This window comes from Pistacia vera, unplaced genomic scaffold (assembly GCF_008641045.1).
Source record: "Pistacia vera cultivar Batoury unplaced genomic scaffold, PisVer_v2 Contig599, whole genome shotgun sequence".
NCBI lineage: Eukaryota > Viridiplantae > Streptophyta > Magnoliopsida > Sapindales > Anacardiaceae > Pistacia > Pistacia vera.
In genome coordinates, this window is record NW_022196444.1 from 192,917 (window position 1) to 214,852 (window position 21,936).

The 21,936-nt window shown below is 35.5% G+C and overlaps 2 protein-coding genes across 6 annotated transcripts; both read left to right on the top strand.

Annotated features, from left to right (window-relative positions):
* Positions 1 to 4,250: 4,250 nt before the first annotated feature.
* On the top strand, positions 4,251 to 14,414 carry LOC116110201 (probable E3 ubiquitin-protein ligase ZFP1). Of its 5 annotated transcripts, XM_031396419.1 has the most exons (9): positions 4,259 to 4,392; positions 5,340 to 5,451; positions 5,808 to 5,944; positions 10,733 to 10,885; positions 11,460 to 12,212; positions 12,285 to 12,700; positions 13,288 to 13,386; positions 13,477 to 13,614; positions 14,029 to 14,414. In XM_031396419.1, exons 4-9 carry the CDS (start codon positions 10,786 to 10,788, stop codon positions 14,173 to 14,175), a joined length of 1,653 nt encoding a protein of 550 aa, XP_031252279.1. In that variant the 5' UTR covers positions 4,259 to 4,392; positions 5,340 to 5,451; positions 5,808 to 5,944; positions 10,733 to 10,785; the 3' UTR covers positions 14,176 to 14,414. The 5 variants fall into 5 exon arrangements, with proteins under 5 accessions (XP_031252281.1, XP_031252277.1, XP_031252278.1 ...); XM_031396418.1 differs by lacking the exon at positions 5,340 to 5,451 and having other exon boundaries at positions 4,256 to 4,392; XM_031396420.1 differs by lacking the exons at positions 5,340 to 5,451; positions 5,808 to 5,944 and adding an exon at positions 10,177 to 10,340.
* Positions 14,415 to 15,567: 1,153 nt separating this feature from the next.
* LOC116110206 (polyubiquitin-like) lies at positions 15,568 to 20,993 on the top strand. The gene is made up of 2 exons (XM_031396426.1): positions 15,568 to 17,041; positions 20,136 to 20,993. The coding sequence occupies exons 1-2, from the start codon at positions 15,676 to 15,678 to the stop codon at positions 20,840 to 20,842; spliced, it is 2,073 nt and encodes a 690-aa protein (XP_031252286.1). The 5' UTR covers positions 15,568 to 15,675; the 3' UTR covers positions 20,843 to 20,993.
* The last annotated feature ends 943 nt before the right edge of the window (positions 20,994 to 21,936 follow it).

Below are 21,936 nucleotides of genomic sequence, written 5' to 3' on the forward strand. Positions count from 1 at the left end.
AAACAACAAAAGTTAATTAAGCTTCATAATAAAATTATCAAGGAACACACTTACCGTTCGGAAGGAATAACACAATCAATCATTCAAATAAATTGGCCAAACAAAAACAATCATTCAATCTAACAATAACCGTTAAAATAGTTGAGAGACATACTTACAGTTTTGCATTAAAATAGTTAGAAGATATACTTACAGTTCAGAAGAATAAATCAAAATAACAACTCATCTGACAGTGTCAATCCAACATCTTCCCTCTATTCCACGCCAAATCACGAATCTCTGACCTTTAAACAACAACAAAAACATACATAAATAAAAAACCATTGATCAAAATGCACGTGAAGAACAGACATATTATTTTCACAAACTAAACTAACATATAAACAATTAACAAAAGACCAGACGTATTGTTGACACCAACTAACAAATTGCGATGATACACAACTGAACATGAGCCCCTTTTATAACCCCTTATTTTGACCTTCTGAATACCAACGCAATTAAATATGATAAATATGATTTCAATACGTAGAAAGTTTTCCAATGTCTACACAATGCGCCTATATAATTATAGATAGCAATCCTAGACAAATGTCATTAAACCACAATTAGTAATAGCAATTCAATACACCTGTATACTTGTTATTAATGCACATCTTTGGAATGTCAATGTAATGCACCTTTATTATTATTATTATTATTATTAATTATTAATACATATCCCATTTTTTTAATTAATTAATAATTATAGATGGATCAATAAATATCAATCCAATGTGTCAAAATAGAATAATTTAATTGGCTTGTCAATCCAATGCGTTAAAACGGAGCAATTCTAAAGCTTCCAAAATGTGTCACATGGCAAACAACACGCATGGATATATATATATAACCGTGAGATTAAACAGGATTATTGGCAACCAAATTCCGAAAAAATTGTAAATTAGTTAGGTTATTATTTTATTGTCACAAGTATAGTTAACTATTATTTAAAAAAAAAAAAAAAAACGAAGTGTTGTAGCCGTGTAGGTAAGCAATTAATTTTATATTACCCCCACTCCATTATCACCCAACTCAAAGTTGTTTAATAATAATTTTATCGTGGAGATTCCTCCAACAATGAAGTACAAATATAATTTAAATTTGATTTCGCTACATAAAAACAAGTCATTTGTCCACATTTGATAATGGGGTAAAGTTTGTGGGCGAGTACTATACGTAATCCCCAAACCAAAAATCAAGAATGCTTTAACCTTAAGCCATCCGATTAAATTATCAATCTGGTTTTGTGATTGATTAATAGCACTAACACATGAGTCGTTGTCCTTGAATTTTCTCATTCATGATTTAATTAAGTAGGTGAATGGCCATTGTGTTTTGTGTCTCATCTTCCATAAAGTCTAAAAGCACGGCTGTTGAAATTTCACTATTAATGTAGTGAAGAATTAGATGCTTTTATTCAATAAGTGAGTATACACCATTAGAAAAGGAATATTTGCCCTAACGCAGACCCGATGCCGAGAAACAAATTTCTTGTATCGGGTTACTCTTCTTTGTTGAAACTGAAAACAAACATGTTAAAAGAAAAGTATAAAATAATAACAGAACACAATGATTTACCCTAATTCGTTTCCTTCTCAAGGAATTACATCCAGCATTCAAATAGGAACGATTTCATTGAGATTAGAAAACTGCAGAATACAAAGATTAACATACTCAACGACTCACTTTTCTTCTATTCTCACCTTATTTTTTTTCACTATTACAGAAAATATATAATAAAAACCTAACCTCATTTGGGCATCGACAATTCATTGATGTAAAACTATCGAGGCTAATGTACTATGAGGTTGGAGAACGATTCTTTGGACTGACATACAATAGTGTTGCCCTTAATCTCCTATAATCAAGGGGCTTGAACATTACCATGACGTTACGTTAGTATTGACACCCGTCTTTACTATGTGTCGATTGAGCAAGCTCAAATGGCCTGCAATGGGCAACCCTAATGCCATATTGATAATTTGGTATTTAAATGATTTTATAATAAAGAGATGTTGAGTTTGCAATATTGATAAAGGTCAACTTGGTTGTTTAAGATAATTGTGTAAATTAAGTTAGGCGAGTTGTTCAAATGATGTAGGTCGACCATCATGATTCATGACCATTCCCTGATGTATGATGATATAAATTGTTCTGTTACATACATCCCCCAATTGAATATTGAAGATAAAGTGTTTGATTAAGAGTATTTATAAGACGTTTAATTATTTAATCGGAGAGGAGAGGAGAGTTATCTACTTTTTCCCTTTTCAAAACATCATCCTACAGGCTACACCCAAATATTGACTTCTTTGGCACGTGAACTCATTGCAATTTACAAAAGTTTCATTTGCAATTGTTAATTATAAGCTTTCTCTCTCTCGATAACCATACTCCACACGCTTAGGATTCTCGTAATTGTGAACCTTAGAGAGATAAGAGTAAACCACTTTTTCCGATCCAAGGTTTGCCTTAATGACACTCTCTCACCCAAAAAATTTCAAAATACTATTTTTCAACCTAAAGTTTATATTATGTTAATACCTAAAATACACTTAACTTTTTCAGTTGGTGGTCGGCAAGCTACCAAGAGCTAGAGTAAGAGGGGTTTTTTAAAGTAAAGGTCAATGGATCGAATGGTGGTGACCGATTGAATATTTACTACTGGAAATTAGCTAAGAACAGAAAACCCTAACTTTGCTGTGACTGGTGAGCAATCAAGTGTTGAGTGAGAGAGGTTTGGTACAGAGGAGACCGAAGGCCTAAATAGTGATGACGGAGAGAATTTTCACCGTCAGAATTAGCCGAAATCAGTTTTGGGTAATAACAAAATATAAACTTTGAGTGAGAAAGTGGTATTTTAAAACTTTTTGAGTGGAAAAACATCATTTAAGCAAACCTTGGGTGGGAAGAAGTCTTTTACTCTACAGCGATAATATTAAAACATTTTGATCGTGAGATTTGAGTCAAGTGACAAATAATTTAGAAGATTTCAAGGTTATAAATCCATTCCTTTTTTTTTTTTTTTTTTTTACTAAAAACTAAAATTATTATTTTTAAGTTACTTATTTGAATTCGATGTATAACATACTATTATTTTATTGAATTTTCATGTGTTTAGTTCGAGATTTGGAAGATGATAATGAATTTTATTTTGAATTGTGACACTTGAGAATCAATATTCCATCCTATTTTAATATAGACAGCTTCATATCCACATATTATTCAAATAAAAATTCCAAATTATCACTAAAGGACTGGATGGGACATACTAAAGGAATATTTTTGATCTATCAGAAGAAAAAAAAACCTCTACCTCCCTGGATACCAATAAATCTAATTAACAAGTTAAAATCAATCGTATTCAACTACATATGAATTAATTATTATCCTGATTAATTATATTATCTTATAATGATATATATAGTGCACGCGTTAGTAAAAAACTTTTTTGTGTGTTTTCAATCCGCCAATAGAGTTTTTAATCTGTTTTAGTAATAATTTCTTTTAAATAATTTAAATAAAAAATAATATATAATCGTGTTGAATTAATCTTACTTTACTTGTACTATTGCAAATTTCAACGGCAACTATTACAGAGGGATGAAAAGAATGTGCAAGTAGCGTTTCTTGAGGCACGACATCCACGTTGTTACATACAACAGTTTCACGTTTCTTTACGTGTCCATATTCCACATAGAGACGAAGTATAAGGCTACCAAACCCACGCTTTAAGTTACGCGTGGCTACTGCCCCCTCGGCCTGGCTCGCACTCTTGGCGTTGGCGCCGAGTGAAAGAAATTAACATTTATCTATCGCAGCCACATCAACCCACCTTTTATTATTTTCTAAGAAAACCAATTGAAGTATCTTCTTGTCTACCATGTTGTGTAATTACCACTTCACATCCAATGCCATACAACCCATCATTCTCATTTTTTCTTTATAAAAATAATGTATCCATACGTTTATAATGGTCTTATTAAAGGCAGTGTTTTTTAAAGAATAATGTTATATTATAATGGAATTTAAAAAATAAAAATAAAAAAATTGATTATCGACTTTAAACAAGTGAAAACAATTAAAATACTACCGCATAAGAATGGTTAAACCATGAGTAGCGACGGTAAATAAAGAGTTAAATACGGATAGTATCGGTAGCCGGTAACGGTGGGCAGACCAGCCAATTTTCTCCTCCTCTTATTTTTTATGCAGACATTGCTTTTATTTCATTGTCTTTCTTCCTTGAACAAACTTCTAAGTTCTTACATCTCTCTAAAATTCTCTCTCTTCAAAACTCTCGCCTTTGATTCTTTGTTCTCCGGCACGGACCTCTGATCACTATTTCAGGTATGTTTATTAAGCAATAATTTCTTTTTGATTACATGTAGTTTTGTCACGCACGTGTTTTTTCTGGTTGATCGTTGTATTTTGTTTAAACCCTTTCCGATCATCGGTTCCGTGATCGGTGTCTTGATTTTGAATCTGATCCTTCGATCTTTGCTGTCATATTTGTAGTTTTCAGTTCTTGATCGTTGCGTATTGATGTTTTCTTGGGTCATTTTAAGGTTGATTATCATCTTGATGTTTTGGTACTGACAGATGGCTTTGTTTATCTAAATGGTGGTTTGTAATTGACAGAAGTGGTTTAAATTGGGATATACGAGTGCGAATATTCTATTTTCTATTTTCTTGTTTTGGAATTCTTTTCATAATGGTGGTGCTGATGATTGTTGTCACCGTATGCGTATCATGTGGTGGAGAGCTGCGTTGCTAAGATTTTGTTTTGGGTTTCGGTTGATGTGGATTGAATATTATTTTTCTAATCCGTTTTAGAAACTTGGTTACATCATCTGGTAATTTGACCCTGTGAGTTGAATCTGGTTTTACTAATAATGCTAATCTTTTGCGCTTAGTAATTAACTGATTGTTAAAAGATACCAGTCATAGAAAGTCTTGTGGTTCATTTGTTTCTTTAATTTGATTTTTTTCCTTTGTAATTATTCTTGTTGTTGAAATCTTGCAAATTATTATTATGATTTAAATTTTAAAAAAAAAATGAGAAACTGGGGTTTCTTAATCTTTAAAAACATCTCAATGCTGCCTTGTGTTGGTTTTAGTTGCTGAACCAGAGAATCTTTGAATGAATAATGAAAGAAAATACTAAAATGACTCTCCAGCAAAGTTACTCCTATTCTCTGAGAAAATGAATATCAATTTAGCAAAACAGCTTTGGTCCTAGCTTTACTCAAGATTACATTAGCATCAACTAGGTTTAGATGGTTTCTATTATGCAGGTCTAGGGTCTCTGGTGGTGTGTTTATATTGCTCACGTGTCTTGAGTTTGAACTCAAAATGAACGTTAACTAGTTTGGAGGTTTTGGAACAATAGCAAGTCTACAGCTGCAGGTGAGAAGTTTTGATATCCTAAGCTATCTGTTTTATCCATCCAATCACTTTTTCTAAAGAATATAGTAAGAAATGCATACATTTAAATTGTTGTAGTTTGTGGCCGGTGGCTTAGTAGGTCAGTAAGATTATCTTCTCTTTACATTTCTTCCAGTCTCATTATCTTGTCTTGTCTTAGTGCTGTGTCAAATAGATATTAAATCTTCATTCTAATTTTTTTGGTTACTAAGTTGCAGATTATTTTTTAAGTTTGGTGATTACCCCTTAAACTAGCCATGTGTAGGATGCTGGAGTTGGCGGATGGTTTAGTTAAGTCTTTTCTGTTTACATCTTCTGAATTGAAAATGGTGTTGCAGGCACTTTTTTGGTCGATTGGGCTACTGACGAACAGATTTGAGTTGGAAACCTGTGTTCCCTGAAGAATTTATTATCATATGTACTGCAATTTCAGAGTTTTTGAATTGGTCTCTCTCCATTAGAGAGCAAATAAATGGTACTAGAGATTCTGTTTCTAACTTCTTAGACCTTGTTCCTTGAAATTCAGTTCACAACAGGATTATTTATTCCATGGAATGGAGGTGGTATTTTTTTTGGGGGGGGGGGAGCGGGAAGATTTAACGATTGTGCTGAGCATGTCTTGTTCTTTAGATCTCTTATGTTTGAGATGATAATATTTGGTACAGAGAGTTTACCAGAAATTTAGGGAGTTGCATCCAAATTACACAACTCTATGGCCATTAAGAATCTAGTAATCAACTTTCTTTTTGTTCATGTACTGGTAGCTGAGGTTTGATCTATGGCTACTGCTAAAAACCAGAGGGGTAGGGCTTGATGATGGATTTACTGAAATCCTTATGCAAAGTGGATGTTTGCTGGATGGTGTGCTGATTAGAGTTCGGCCACTGTTACATCCTAGTCTGGATAAATTATCAGTGGACTGAATTCATATTGTATAGAGCAAACTCAGTTTCTTGGTGATGGCTTCAAGCATATATTGGAAATTTTATTGTGCTCTGAGGGTTGCTTTTACTACTTTTGGATATATGGACACAATCATTAGGTTTTTCTCTTACTTTTCTTGTGACCTGCTGCTTTTAAGAGATAATTAATAACTTATAGCAGCAAGGTGCTGATGCTCATATAACTGTACGAAATGAAGTCCTGGGACCATCTGGTTGATACATGTAACGTTGGAGGGGGAAATGTTGTACTTCCATGTTTTGACCCATAAGTAAATTAAATGATTATTTAATAGTCATTTCCTAGATGCAGGGCAATGAACTCTCCTTGTAGGAAGCTTGTTTGCTTGTTAAATGAGGAAGAAAAAAAGTAGGTCTGCCATTGACAAGATTTTTTCTGCTGCATGATATCAAGGACAGTAGCTAAGAGTTGAGATTTGTGATTATTCCAAGTGTTTAGAATGTGTCCACTGCCAGGCCCCCGTGTGTGTGAGAGAGTGTTCTATGTATGTGTCTGAACAGATCCTGTAGTCTTCAGAGGGCCTCATGTATCTTGTTGTAGGTTATGGGTATTTCCTGTAATTTGTATTAAAAAAAAAAACTTCGATGGCTAACTTTTCCGAGCTTTTTGCTTGATAAGAAGTAATATTTAGAGACATTCTCTTAATATTGAGGGTGGATTTATTGTAAGATTTGAAACTTCCTGTAATAAAAGGTTTGCAACTTTAAGCAATGTATATAATTTGGTTATACCGATTCGTCAAAACATTTCTTTGACAATTCTTGGATGTATAGAAAGAAAGATCACATAAATTTTATTTGTGTAACTTCTTTATTTATTTTTGTTTTTGCTTAGCTATCTCTTTTCTAAAGATTGATAACTAAATTTTTTTTTTAGCGTAGGTTACCTTGTTCTATTAATTTTCTTTTCTATCTTTGGTGTTCCCATCTGCTTATTTACTTCTGTATCGTCCAACGTATCTCTTTATAGCTATTTTTTTTTTTTTTTTTTTGTATAATTATTTGAGGATGATGATGGGCTGGGTCGTAAGTGTGTTGTCATCTTTGTTTGATTTATGAGTGATGCTTCAGGTAATTTAGTTGAGGGCATGATCTGTGTAGTTCATTTCATTGGAGCCTGCAAATACAGATGAGAGCTTATGGCTAGTTTGATACTTATGAAATGTGTCTTTTCTAACGGTGATCTATTATGAACTTAATATAAAAAATAAGAGGATATGATTTTTATACATCTTGTTGAAGCATAATATGTTCTTGCCTCTGATTTTCTTTTTTCTTTTTTTACTTTCTTTTTTTTTTTTTTTTTGGGGGGAGGGGGGGGGGGGTGGAGCACTTTTCAACAGGTTGCTTTGTGATGTCAGTGGAACGTATAGTGGAGAACTATGATTAAACTATGTTATTTTACATGGGTTTTACTTCTTGTGGTTATCATCTGGTGTGTTACTGCATAGATGATTAAAATTTCTTTATATGATTATCCTTTTTACACACAGTTTTTTATTACCCTCCCATCTTTTTAGGTATAATTAACTTATAAATAGCAAAATTTCAGTTATCATGTTTGAAATCCCTTTCTATTTTCGCATGAGAAATTATCTAGCATTTGCAAAAATTATAAATGTCTTTTAGTTAAATTTGTAACTTAAGCAATTTCTAATTGAAATAAGTAACTTTTCAGAAAACTGAAATCAAGTATGATAGTAAAATTTGAAAATGAGCTAATTGAATTTATTATATACATACAAGTCATACACCTAATTAGAAAACCGTTAAATACCATGAGTCCTAGAGACCAGAACAGTTTCCATGTAATGATTGGAAAATATAGCCATGATATTCTATATGGGGAGCAGGTTATTGAAAAACTTAATTACTATGTTATAGAAGAATGTAACTTGAGAAAAACTAGCTACCACAAAGTAATCATTTGGCTACCTGGACCCTAGCTGTGAGGCTATCTATTATATCAGGAGTTATGTTCTTTTCTTTTAAGAAAAAGTCCGTATAGCTAGCATAAAATCTTTTCTGGTGTGTAAAGTTGATAGCAAAGTTTCCCTCTTGGACTGGAAGAAAAAGAGTATTGGTTTATTTGGAGTTTGTATCCATACTAAAGTTAGAAAGTTCTTTCGATTTCCCTTCTCCAAGGGCCGTAGTTGCCGAATATGAGCTTTGATTTAAACCTGAGGTTGTGTTCTTGCCTGTCAAAAGAAGTGATAACAATTACTTTGGGTATGATTGCTCATTTATAAAATGAGGTTTTTTCACCCTTCCCTTTTTGTCCTCTGGTTCCCATCTTCATGATTTATCACTACATAGGCGACCCTAAACCCTCTTAAATGATGTGGATTTGACCCCAAATCTTTTATGGAGATGCTTAACTCATAAAAACTGATGGACTTGTGTGCATCGTCTCCAGTTTACCATCAGTTACTTCCCTTCTCAACCTTTTTGTGTGTGTGTGTGTGTGTGCGCATATACTTTTTGACTATCATTCTTTGTCAAGTTATGATGAAGGCACCCTATTCTTGTATTTTTGGCTTTTCCAATTTAGAAGTTACGTTTTTAATTTTATGCATACACCAAAAGTAGTCAACATGGTTTTATCTTCTCTTGGATCAAAACTTTGTGTCAAAGATATGTTTGACACAATAGGGCGTCACTCTTATGGTGATATTCCAGCTACACTGTAGTTCAATTACACTTTGTGCTCTTTTAGAGTTACTCCAACCAATTGACAATGGCTATAATGTCTCAGCTTCCTTTTGGATCGCCAGTGTTTCCTCTTTTTATCCATTTGCAAGAAGATGATGAGATTACTGATGAGTTATGTACAGTATTCATTTCCATTTTACGCTTATGCGAGGATTTCCTTAGTTTCTTCTAATTGCTCTGATTTTTGATAAAGGTTCTAGTGAGTAAAAGAATAGAAGAATGTTACTATTTCAGAATTTGGTGCCTATGAGGATGTATAGAGGTGACCTTGATATGGGTGGTTTTTCACTTTAAAGATCTGCTGCTACTAATTTGGCTTTCTAGCAGTTGAGCAGCTGATGAGACTGCCTAGTGTTGTTCATAAATGTGAACTTGAGCTCGGTTGCTCCTTTGTATGTAATACATCCTGTTCCATTCTACCTCTAAGGCTCATGCCTAATGTTCCATATCAGTTGCCTTTATCAAAGTTGGATCTCTTCACTCTGATCTCTAAATTTCTGACATACTTACAATTGGAAAGGGTACAATTATAAATCTCCTAAACTCACTCTTGTAGACATTAATTTTTACAAAGTTAGTTCCATTCTTTGGTTTCGATAACCTCCCTTATAAAGGTGGATAGGAGTGAAAGGCTGTCTTCTACTTTCTCTGATGTTCCTTACCGAGCATCCATGCCAATGCATGATTAATATTCATATCAGCTGCAGGAAAAACATTGAAAATGTATTCTCGTTAAGTGAAAGATTTAGAAATGGTGAAGCCATTACTTCTCTTGCCATCTTTGATCCAACTCAAGGTATGGTCCTTCCTATGAGTAATCCTTTCCTGATCCTTCTTCATTGTCCCACAGATCATGAATCTCATCTCCTATTGCATTATGTGAGGGGTATAGGGTGTGTACTTCACATCCGATTGAAAATATGTTATTTAATCATATAATCTTACAATCCCATCGTTCCTTCAATTTTACTTATTTTTTAATTGGCCTCAGAATTTGAAGGATCCATCTCTAGTTGACATATCGTTTTTCCAGTTGTGAAGAATGAGAACAGATCACAATTTTTTCCAAAAGTTTAAACTGTGATGCTTTTAGGACTCACCTCCTAACATGTGAGGTTGACATTCAATGCCTCAATATTGAAACAAGACAAGTTGATGTGGTAAAAGTTGTTGATCAGACTTTATTGTTGAATACAGGTAAAGAAATAAAAAATAGTTTAAATAAATAGGTTAGTTTTCTTTCTGGTGAATGTAGCTTGCAAGCCAGTTGCTGCAAATCCATTTCCCGTAGTAGGAACTTTCCGTCTGGAAGTAATTTACTAATATTATCCTGAAGTTTTCAAGTTAGTGGAAAATAAGAAATGATTGCTGTATGATACAAAATTAATGAAAAATATCTAGTTTTCTAGTTGGAATCATACATGAATTATATGTAGGATGATATATTTTCACTTTAAATTTTATGTATGATATAAAATATTCTCTTATTTGTTTCAGATACATGAGGCATAGAATTGCATTTTTTTTCATAATGTAAATAATTTGGCATAATTTTCTGCATGTTTGAGATGTTTTTACCTTGTGTGCAGGCTGATTCTGACCCCAGGAATTCATTTTTTGGTGGCTACTAGGTGGAATAATTATGGGGCATAGACAATTATTAAGCACATCCCAAATGTTTGAAAGTGGACATGATCAGAACTGGAATCATATGCATACGGAACAACCTTATGCAAATATGGGTATTGTTACTTATAATGTTTTTACCTGTACATTTGTTCTTTAGTTATTATATTCAACATTGTTGATCAATAATTTTGCTGTAGAATGGTTACTATGTTTCTTTTACTCACTGTGATAAACTATTTTTTTCATCGGAATTATTTATTTACATGGCAGCGTATGTGTTCTATTCGATATCTCTCTCTCTCTCTCTCTCTCTCTCTCTCTCTCTCTCTTTTTTTTTTTTAAAGAGTTCCATTACACAGCTCTAGCTTTAACTGTGTGACTTCCGTTACTCCCTCTAGGTTGCCACATCTATAATGACAATTGCCTCATCATGCCTATCAACTAATTGTCCTTGCAACACTGTGTAACTGATCAAACATTGAAAATTTAAACTTTGACAAATCGGACTATCTTTATCCTCTGACAAGGTGCCTTTTAATTGCTAATTTTGGACATGATACAGTCTTGTTAGAATGTAAGACCTGTAATGTCATTTATGATTTTGTATTGTGTATAATACTTTATCTGTAGAGAACTGTGGACTCATCTTTGACAAGTCTTTTTGCTAATATTAGATTTGTATTGCAGGCAGGGTTGGGACTGCGGAGAATGGTTCTTTCTTATATCCTGGGGAAAACATGTCTGTGGATGGAGTGCATTTTGCTTCTCACTGGAACCCTGCACCAAGCTCAAATGGGTTTACCTCTAGTCACAATAGTGAAATGCCACATTACCAACCAGATGGTTCCGGACCGTCCTATGATCCTTTTCTGCATCCATCAACTGCTGATGGATCCTTTTATACAGCCCCAGTAAACTATGTTCATCATACTGCTTCTTCCAATTATGATCGACAGACATTCCACGGCATTGAAGGTGGTTTTGTTGATCTTACCATGGGCAATGGAAGAGGGCCTCACAAGAGAAAAAGCCCCGGGGTCCCTTCAGTTAGTGAGAGAGGCAGCACAAGCAGATTCTATAATGCTGGAAGTTCCTCTGATCTCCCTCTACCTTCTGAAATCTGGCAGGAGAAACCTAATATGGATTCCCAACACATGTCTTGGGATCACAGTACTGTAACTCCAAGTTATAGAAGTAATGCCCTCACAATAAGGGGTGAGGGCTCTATGAGGAATGTCAGAAGCCGCCCTGCACTTGATTTGGAACCCAATCTTGCTAGGGCGCATTTATCAACCAATCCTTCCCACAGTTCTTATTCAGCAGGCCGGCCCGTTGATCCTTCTAGCTCAATGGATCATTCAGTTCAGAATTCTAGTACCTTGACTAGGGAGTGGGGCCATAATAGAGTATCTCCTGCTCACAGAAGGATTCAGGTTTCAGGTAAATTACTGGTGCATTATTCTGTCATATATGAATTTCTTGTCGTTAATATGACTTGTTGGGAAATTACAGATCCAGGTGTTTTTAGTCATGAGAGTAGTCACTCTCTTGTTGGAAGCAGTGCAGCAAATGCTTCTGTAGAGATTGGGGCTTTTCATCATGATTTCATTTTGGGAAGAAATCCTGTTGCTCCTCAAAGTTTTCACGGTACCTCAACTCAATCTGTGAGGGGTGTTCGCAGTAGCTATTCTCATCAGAGATCTACCCCAACTTTTAGGGCTTCTTCAAGCACTATGCGTGTGGGACATGTGGGATCTTCAGATGAGGGAATGCAGTTGGTAGCTGAAAATTATTCCTCTGGACATCCAAGGCCATTGTCCTCCTTAGCATGGCGTCACAATGATAGGAGTGGGAGATCAAGAATATCGCATGACAGACACCGTTCACTGGCAGAAGAGCCAAGTCTCCATGATCGATTTTCTTCTGAGGTATGTACTTTTTGTGTAGGAATTTTGCTTCTTGTGCCACTTGACAGAGTTTATGCATTATCTACTGAGATCAGGAAATTTTTTGTCACGGCACTGTCTGAAAGCATTTCATCCTTTCACTGGAAATGAGTAGTTTAGTTTATCACAAATATTGCTTCCCATTGTAATCTTGTATCTTGTCTGGGAATTCCTGGTTGCTAGTAGTGAGATGCTGTCATTTGAATGATATGAGAGAATTTGAAATTGGCGACCTTAGTTGTGTGTTGGCCTTCTTTTTGATTATGTGGTACTTGAACCTACATTTATTTCCTATCTGTAGTCTGATTTGTAGAGCTAGGAACACCTATCGGCATTGACTGCTGCTTGTGCTGTACTTGGATAAGTACTATCTTGAAACTTAATGAAAGAGATTAATGAAGTTGACTGAAAATTGTACTGACTGATGTTGAGTCTATTGCATTTGATTTTACTCTGCCCTATTGACTATTATTGCTAAGGCCTGTCCAGAATCATTAGTACATAAATTATTTTTCAATTTGGTTATTGCCATCTGTTTCTGAAAGATGTACTTTATTTTTATTTTGCAGGGTTTTATGATCGTAGACCGCTCAACCATGTATGGGCCAAGAAGTATGCTTGATCAGCATAGAGACTTGAGGCTAGACGTAGACAATATGACCTATGAGGTTATCATCATTTTTCAATGTCAATTACATTATTAATCCTTTGTTATAATTGTTTGATCCTGAAAAATATTGAATGATTGACCTGAGCAGGAACTACTAGCACTAGGGGAAAGGATTGGGAACGTTAGCACCGGGTTGTCTGAAGATCTGATATCCAAATGCTTGACAGAAACAATATACTGTTCATCAGATCAAATGCAGGAGGAGGGAACTTGCGTAATTTGCCTGGTAAGGAATTGACCTTGTTTGAAATTTGAAATCTGCCAAATTCAGGACTATCATGTGTCAAAGTATAACCGACTTTTATTGTTGTCAATTATGTTAATGAAATGAGTTGTCTTAATGTGTGTCTAAGAACATGTTAAAACCACAAACGGACAAAAAATAGATTATATCAATGTATTGGAAAATGTGTTTTTTTTTTTTTTTTTCTTTGGCTTTTGTAGATAAAATGCATTGAAATAATCATTTTTTTTGTCGGATTGTGTTAGGGCTCATGTTAAATAAACTCTATTGAAATTTCTGTGATACATTGGTGGATTTACTTGTTTTCTCTTCTATCTGTGCATGTTTGGTGACTTAACCGAGTTTTGTTGTTTAACCTGAGGAAGTTGTCCAATGAATTTGTATTGTGATTGACAGGAAGAATACAAGGATTTGGATGATGTTGGGACACTGAAAACATGTGGGCATGATTACCATGTTACCTGCATCAAGAAATGGTTATCGATGAAGAACATGTGTCCAATCTGCAAAGCTTCGGTTATGGGGGATAATAAAAAGGAATAACTTATTTGTTCCTGTGGTTTATCATTTATCATTATCATTCTTGTATATATAAATATAAATATATATATATGTTTGTGTGTGTGGGGAGGGAGGGATGCCCTCAGATGAAGGAAACAATCTTTCTTAGAAAATTTGTAAATTGAATGGTAGTCAATGTCAGTCCATTTGTTCTTGGCTTCCATCTCAATTTTGTGAAGCCTTCAATTATTACTAATATTTTTTGTGATTTTTATTTGCTAGTGCTTCTATATAATTTTCTAGACTGAATGATCTTATTTCTTGTAATGGGAAAAAGATAAGAAAATGAAATAGATCAAGTCAGTAATTAGTTGAAGCTATTATTTGAAGCTTACCAATATGAGTAGAAGAGAAAGTTGATATGCTCTATATGAATAGGATTTGGTTTATTTCTTTTCAATTGAAACAGGAGTTCTGTGATTTAAACCCATCATATGGGTATGGTCAAATAATGTGGTTTAAACCGAATTACAACAAAACATTTAATGGAATATGAAATTCAAATAAAAGGGTAATACTATTTTCATAAATCCTTTTTATTAATTTTTTTTCTCTTAATTTTTTTCTCATAAATGCAATATAACAGTTTGCAATAGATTTCTTTTGTCCAATAATAAGTTTTGTCTAATCAATTGTAAGTTGATTAATTGAAAACTATATATTACGGTTTATAAGAGAAAATTAGTGCAATATCAGTCTATCTTTATTGCAAATAAAAAGAGCATTTTAAAGCATAAATTATAAAGTAAAATGTGAAAAAAAAAAATAATAATAAATAAACAAATTGGTGGCGATAACTTGGTAATTAGTTGGTTAAGACTTGAGCATCCTCTGAATGTCTGAATCACCTGTGTGTGTCTCTTCGAGCCACGAATAAAATTCACCGCAATAGGAAAAAAATTAANATAACAGTTTGCAATAGATTTCTTTTGTCCAATAATAAGTTTTGTCTAATCAATTGTAAGTTGATTAATTGAAAACTATATATTACGGTTTATAAGAGAAAATTAGTGCAATATCAGTCTATCTTTATTGCAAATAAAAAGAGCATTTTAAAGCATAAATTATAAAGTAAAATGTGAAAAAAAAAAATAATAATAAATAAACAAATTGGTGGCGATAACTTGGTAATTAGTTGGTTAAGACTTGAGCATCCTCTGAATGTCTGAATCACCTGTGTGTGTCTCTTCGAGCCACGAATAAAATTCACCGCAATAGGAAAAAAATTAATAAAAAGAAAAAGTAAACGATGGAAGGTTCTAGATCGTTCAAATAAAGTAGTCAGTTACGTAAGCAAACTTTAAACCAACTCATCTGGACCACTCCTTTCCCTTCTAGTACGCATTGGCGTTCTCTTCGAAACCTTCACCAAGTCGGCATTTTCTCTTATATAAACACCCTTCCTCCCCCTTTCTTCTTCACAATTCTATTCTAGCAATCCTCTATTTCTCTATTTCAAGTTTCAACAACAATCTTCTCAACATGCAGATCTTCGTCAAAACCCTAACCGGCAAGACCATCACTCTCGAGGTCGAGAGTTCCGATACAATCGATAACGTCAAGGCCAAGATTCAAGACAAGGAAGGGATCCCACCGGACCAGCAACGTCTCATCTTCGCCGGAAAGCAGCTTGAGGACGGCCGTACTTTGGCTGATTACAACATCCAGAAGGAGTCAACACTCCATCTTGTCCTCCGTCTCCGTGGAGGCATGCAGATCTTCGTTAAGACTCTCACCGGCAAGACTATCACTCTTGAGGTCGAGAGTTCTGACACGATCGATAATGTCAAGGCCAAGATCCAGGACAAGGAGGGGATCCCCCCGGACCAGCAGCGTTTGATCTTCGCCGGAAAGCAGCTCGAGGACGGCCGTACCTTGGCCGATTACAACATCCAGAAGGAGTCAACTCTCCACCTTGTCCTCCGTCTGCGTGGAGGCATGCAAATCTTCGTTAAAACCCTCACGGGAAAGACCATTACTCTTGAGGTGGAGAGCTCCGACACCATCGATAATGTTAAGGCCAAGATCCAAGACAAGGAGGGGATCCCACCGGACCAGCAGCGTCTGATCTTTGCCGGAAAGCAACTTGAAGACGGCCGTACCTTGGCCGACTACAACATCCAGAAGGAGTCAACCCTTCACCTTGTCCTCCGTCTCCGTGGAGGCATGCAGATCTTTGTCAAGACTCTCACCGGTAAGACCATCACTCTCGAGGTGGAGAGCTCCGACACCATCGATAACGTGAAGGCCAAGATTCAAGACAAGGAGGGTATTCCACCGGACCAGCAGCGTTTGATCTTCGCCGGCAAGCAATTAGAAGACGGACGAACCTTGGCTGATTACAACATCCAGAAGGAGTCTACCCTCCACCTCGTCCTTCGTCTCCGTGGTGGTATGCAGATCTTCGTCAAAACCCTAACTGGGAAGACGATCACCCTTGAAGTGGAAAGTTCTGACACCATAGACAATGTGAAGGCAAAGATCCAAGATAAGGAGGGAATTCCACCGGATCAGCAGCGTTTGATCTTTGCTGGGAAGCAATTGGAGGACGGTCGTACCTTGGCCGACTATAACATTCAAAAGGAGTCGACTCTCCATCTGGTGCTGAGGCTTCGTGGAGGTATGCAGATTTTCGTCAAGACCCTTACGGGGAAGACGATAACTCTGGAGGTGGAGAGTTCTGATACGATCGATAATGTCAAGGCTAAGATTCAGGACAAGGAGGGGATTCCACCTGATCAGCAGAGGCTTATCTTCGCTGGGAAGCAGCTGGAGGATGGGCGTACCCTGGCTGATTATAACATTCAGAAGGAGTCTACCCTCCACCTTGTCCTCCGTCTTCGTGGTGGTGAATTCTAAGTGAAAATTGGATGGTGGTGGTGTGGTTTCTCTGCCTGTCTGTCTGTGTGTCTGTCTGGAGTTTACCAGTATTTCCTGGTCATGAAGTTGAGACCAGTTTCAGTTTCGTTTCCGTTATTTAATAGCTGTCTTTGTCTTGTGTTTTTCTTTGCTTTGGAATAATAATAATAGTTTCTCGGTTGAACGGTTCAGTTAAAAAGTGTTTTAATCTTGTGTTGGTTGATAACTTGATATTATAAGTGAAGTTGAAGTGTATTGATTTGAATACGGAAGATGAAGAAAACCCTTCTATCTGTTGGGTAGCTCTACTGTATTCTTTGTGGGGGACGTATGAAGGTATAGTTCATCTGCGCTGAGTGTAATTCTATTTGGTTCTCTGATTGCTGTCAAGTCAAGTGTGCAGTGCTTCCTAGGCAGCAAGGGCTTTGTCGTGATTCTATCTATAAAAATGTGCTTCCTCCCATCGGATCTTGAAGCCGGATGTTTTGTGTTTTCATCAAGTCCACCTGCCCAACATTCTCTTCTTTTAAATGTTGGTTTTCGCAATGCTTTCGTGGTTTATATATGATTCAAAATGTGGGCTTCGTTTGATTAAGAGTACGGTGCCTAACAGTATTTATGGCTTTCGCATATTTAGATGAGGAAAATCATTGCAGAGTATTATGGCTTTAGTAAAGTTAGATGGAGAAAATTAGGTCCCTACAAGGGAGGTGTTACTCAATTGGTTTCCAATTAGTACAGGATAGAATTAAACTTGAAAGAAGGTAATTGCAAAATAAGTTAGTTATGTATGACCATCCCATATATATTGCATACTTAACTTATATTTCATTTTGTGGTTGTGGCCAACACGTTAGTATAGAAGTAACACCTCATCCGCATGTATTATTCTTCAACATTTTGTTAATAGAGGGATGCAACATTTTAAAAACACCATCGCAATATTTTCCCATTAACTACCCATCTGATACACCATCTACAGTAACATAAATCAAATTAGTCAATGAAATTATATAAAAATAACATCTTCTAGTTGTCCTCATTAATAATCGTTTAAAAATAACATCTTATATAATAATGAACTTTAAAGCTCATGATTAAATGAGTTTAACTAATGGCAATTACTGGTATAAAAATATTGTTTTAAAAGGAATAAGTGTTGCTTTAATCGTTTTTTATGCTATATAATTAGCTGTAAAGGCATCAAAAGTAATGACAATTAAGAGAAGCTACCATCAAATTCTTTCTCCGTTTTTATTTTTTCTTCCACTTTCATCCTCTTTAATTTTATTTTTCAATTAAAAGGAGACCGGAAGTTGCGGGGAGCAATAAGGAAAGTTAATAATATTCCATTCATATCTACTCTTTACTTTATTTCTTTTTCCATTACAATCATAACTCCTTCCTTCACTCCCAATCATCATCCATTCAACGGTCAGTTGCTCCTTTAACTTTTTCTTTTGCCCTCTTAATATAATCTGTCAAAGATTAATCGCTGAATTAGCTATCGTTATATGATCTTTTGAATAAAAGACCTCGCTTCAAATAAGTTTTTTTTATCTTCTATTTGAATTCACATACCTTGGTTTGAGATATAATACATGGAGCTATTGTTATATGATTGTTAATATTTTGATTAATTTGAAAGGCACACATTCTCTGATATTCTTATTCTGCATCATCTTAATCAATATTTTTCATAGAAACTGTGGAACTCTTTGTTGCCTGTGGCTGGTTTGCTCTTTTGTTGAGTTCAATGTTCTATTATCTATTTTAAAATATGCATTTTATTCTTCTTGTTTCTTCTCTAGTAAGAAGATAATATTTTAAGAGAAATTGGAAATCCTTAGAAGTTTAGAAAATAACATAAATCTTCATACCATTAAGTTTTTATTTGTTAAAATAAACAGTATAAGGCTAATTTAGTAATATTTATGAGTCATTAATAGTGTAAATTTTAATGGTTCACTAATAATTTGTGGTATGTCTAGTTTCCTAATGGTCAGATTTGTGTTGCACGTCCCTGAGGTACATCAAAGCTCGATGGTCAAGATCCTCTCATTTGTCGTTCTAAGGTGTTTACTGTCATAAGTATGAGTTAAGTTGCTAGTAACATGGCTCTATCTGTCACAAGGATAGGAATTATTGACTCAAATCTTAATTAGGGGGATTATACATGCAAACAACCTCGTAACACCTACTCTCAACTACAGTCAGACAAACCAAGTATAAAAAGAGCATACAACCGATTCCAGTTGATTAATAAAGTTCAAGAGAAAAAACATTCAAACTCCCTTTTAGAGAGTGTTCAAAAAGAATAGATCACGAGAACTTAATGCTCTTCGTTTAGCCCACGAACTTTCCTTTGTAACTTCATTTGATCTTGTAACTCCCCCAACAATAAAATAATAGTAGATGAAGGTTTGGTTTTGATATCGTTGAACCACTATAAAATCTCTTTTGTTTTTTACTTTATTATGTCGTGTTTAACAACGTTGTTGGTTACTAGTAATCACGCGTACATCTTACTTGGTTCCTTCTAAACGTACAAATTATTGCATCAACAATTTGGTTATTCATCTTCGATCATTCTTGTATTGATTTTGATAGACTCATCACCCAACTAATAATCACCTATCCATATTTTGTTAATTGGAAATTATTATCAAAATAAATCACTTAAATAAAATAAGTTGCAAGAGCTTAGTGTTTTTTTGTGGTAAAGAGAGGATACATATTGTTCAATTCTTCTTATTGAATAAAATATTTGTATAATATATTTCTAAAAAAGAAATGTTAATATTAATATCTACTTGTGCAATAAAAAAACAGAGGAAAAGAACAAGAAGGTGCAACGAGGCGTAATGAATAGGGCAGGCTAATAATGTTCCACCGTTTCATTTTGACCGCTACTTTTATTCTACATTACGACCGCTACTTTTCCTTAACTTAACCCACTTGGCTTCCCTCCCATTTCTATATAACCCCTGCCTCTTCTCTTCTACTTTTCATCCTTCCTTCTCATCAATTCTCAATTATTGCTTTCTGCTGTTATAAGTTTCCTTCTTTTTGCCTTCTCTAAACAAACCTCTTGAAGATGCAGATTTTTGTGAAAACTCTCACCGGCAAGACCATCACTCTCGAAGTCGAGAGTTCCGACACCATCGACAATGTTAAAGCCAAAATCCAAGACAAAGAAGGGATCCCTCCTGACCAGCAACGTTTGATCTTCGCCGGCAAGCAACTCGAAGATGGCCGGACTTTGGCCGATTACAACATTCAAAAGGAGTCAACTCTCCACCTTGTCCTCAGGCTGCGTGGTGGCATGCAAATTTTTGTTAAAACCTTAACCGGAAAGACCATCACTCTAGAGGTGGAGAGCTCCGACACCATCGACAACGTTAAGGCGAAGATCCAAGACAAGGAAGGAATTCCTCCGGATCAGCAGCGTTTGATCTTTGCCGGTAAACAACTTGAAGACGGTCGTACACTTGCTGATTACAACATCCAAAAGGAGTCGACCCTCCATCTTGTCCTCCGTCTTCGTGGAGGTATGCAAATTTTCGTTAAGACTCTTACAGGGAAGACTATAACTTTGGAGGTGGAGAGTTCCGATACAATTGACAATGTGAAAGCGAAGATTCAGGATAAGGAGGGAATTCCGCCGGACCAACAAAGGCTTATTTTTGCAGGGAAGCAGTTGGAAGATGGAAGGACTCTGGCTGATTATAATATTCAGAAAGAGTCTACCTTGCATCTGGTGCTTCGTCTGCGTGGTGGTGAATTCTGAGTGTCTGCGTCAAGTTTTAATTTTCTTGATGATTGTCTTGTAATTGGCCTTTGGTTAGGTTGGTTTTAGTTGCTTCTTTTTAAGGTCTTCTTGTACTATGTATCTTTCTGATTTCAATAAGAAGCTTTTCGTTCGTATTTAAAATTTTAAACTTTGTTTTTGCTCAATTAATATTTAAGATTATGAACAAATGTAGACTTTCATTGACAATATTGCGGAACTTTTTCTCTGGAGCAACGTAACCTGGGCATGATTGTGGTTGAATATCTGGGTTTCAATGTGCTTAAGGTGGAGGTCTTAAATTTTGTTTCTTTTGCCCATGACTTAGAATTTTCATGCCTTTGTTCAAGTAAAATACGCAGAAGTGATGACTGAACTACACTTCAAAGGGAACAATATTAAGCATTAACGTTGATTCTTCTGTTACTTTTCAGGACTACCCGCTTCAATCTCATCCCCTCTTCTTGCTAGGCCTACTTACCGACCCACCATCTGTTACGGCAGCCTTAAGGTCATGAAAAACAGTACCATTGCAGGGCATACCACTAATTACCTGTAATTATCCTGCCACTACGTTGGCTAATTTGGAATTGTACTTGGTCACAAAGCTTCTTGTCCCCTTATTCTATGGGCATGCTGCAAGTTTCCGTTTCTCTACCGCAATTTTGCGTGTTCATGACTCCACCAACACCGCCCTGGCTAACACGCAATGTAATGTTAGCTGCTAAGAAAAAGAACCAACTAAAGAGTTCAATGCTTCCATCATCACAAAATTTTTGCACGCCACTTCCTCAACCAAGATTGACCGCAATTGCGACTGATACTCCTGGGAAGGCTGAAATTAATTTCAGCAGGAAGCGTGCACTACCAAAACTGCTGCAATATTGTGGACTTGTCTAGAGCGACCAGTCTTCAGATGGAGAGGATCAAATCCTGTAATGTAGACTTGTTCGGCATTACTTACTCATTTAGCCGGGAGCCCAGAAGAACTTTTTAATAATTGAATATTGATTGTTATAGTTATTGGTTTTTGAAAGGGATTTGCAGGTTAATCAGAAGCCAAAAGAATTGGTCGTTCATGTGTAGACTTCCTG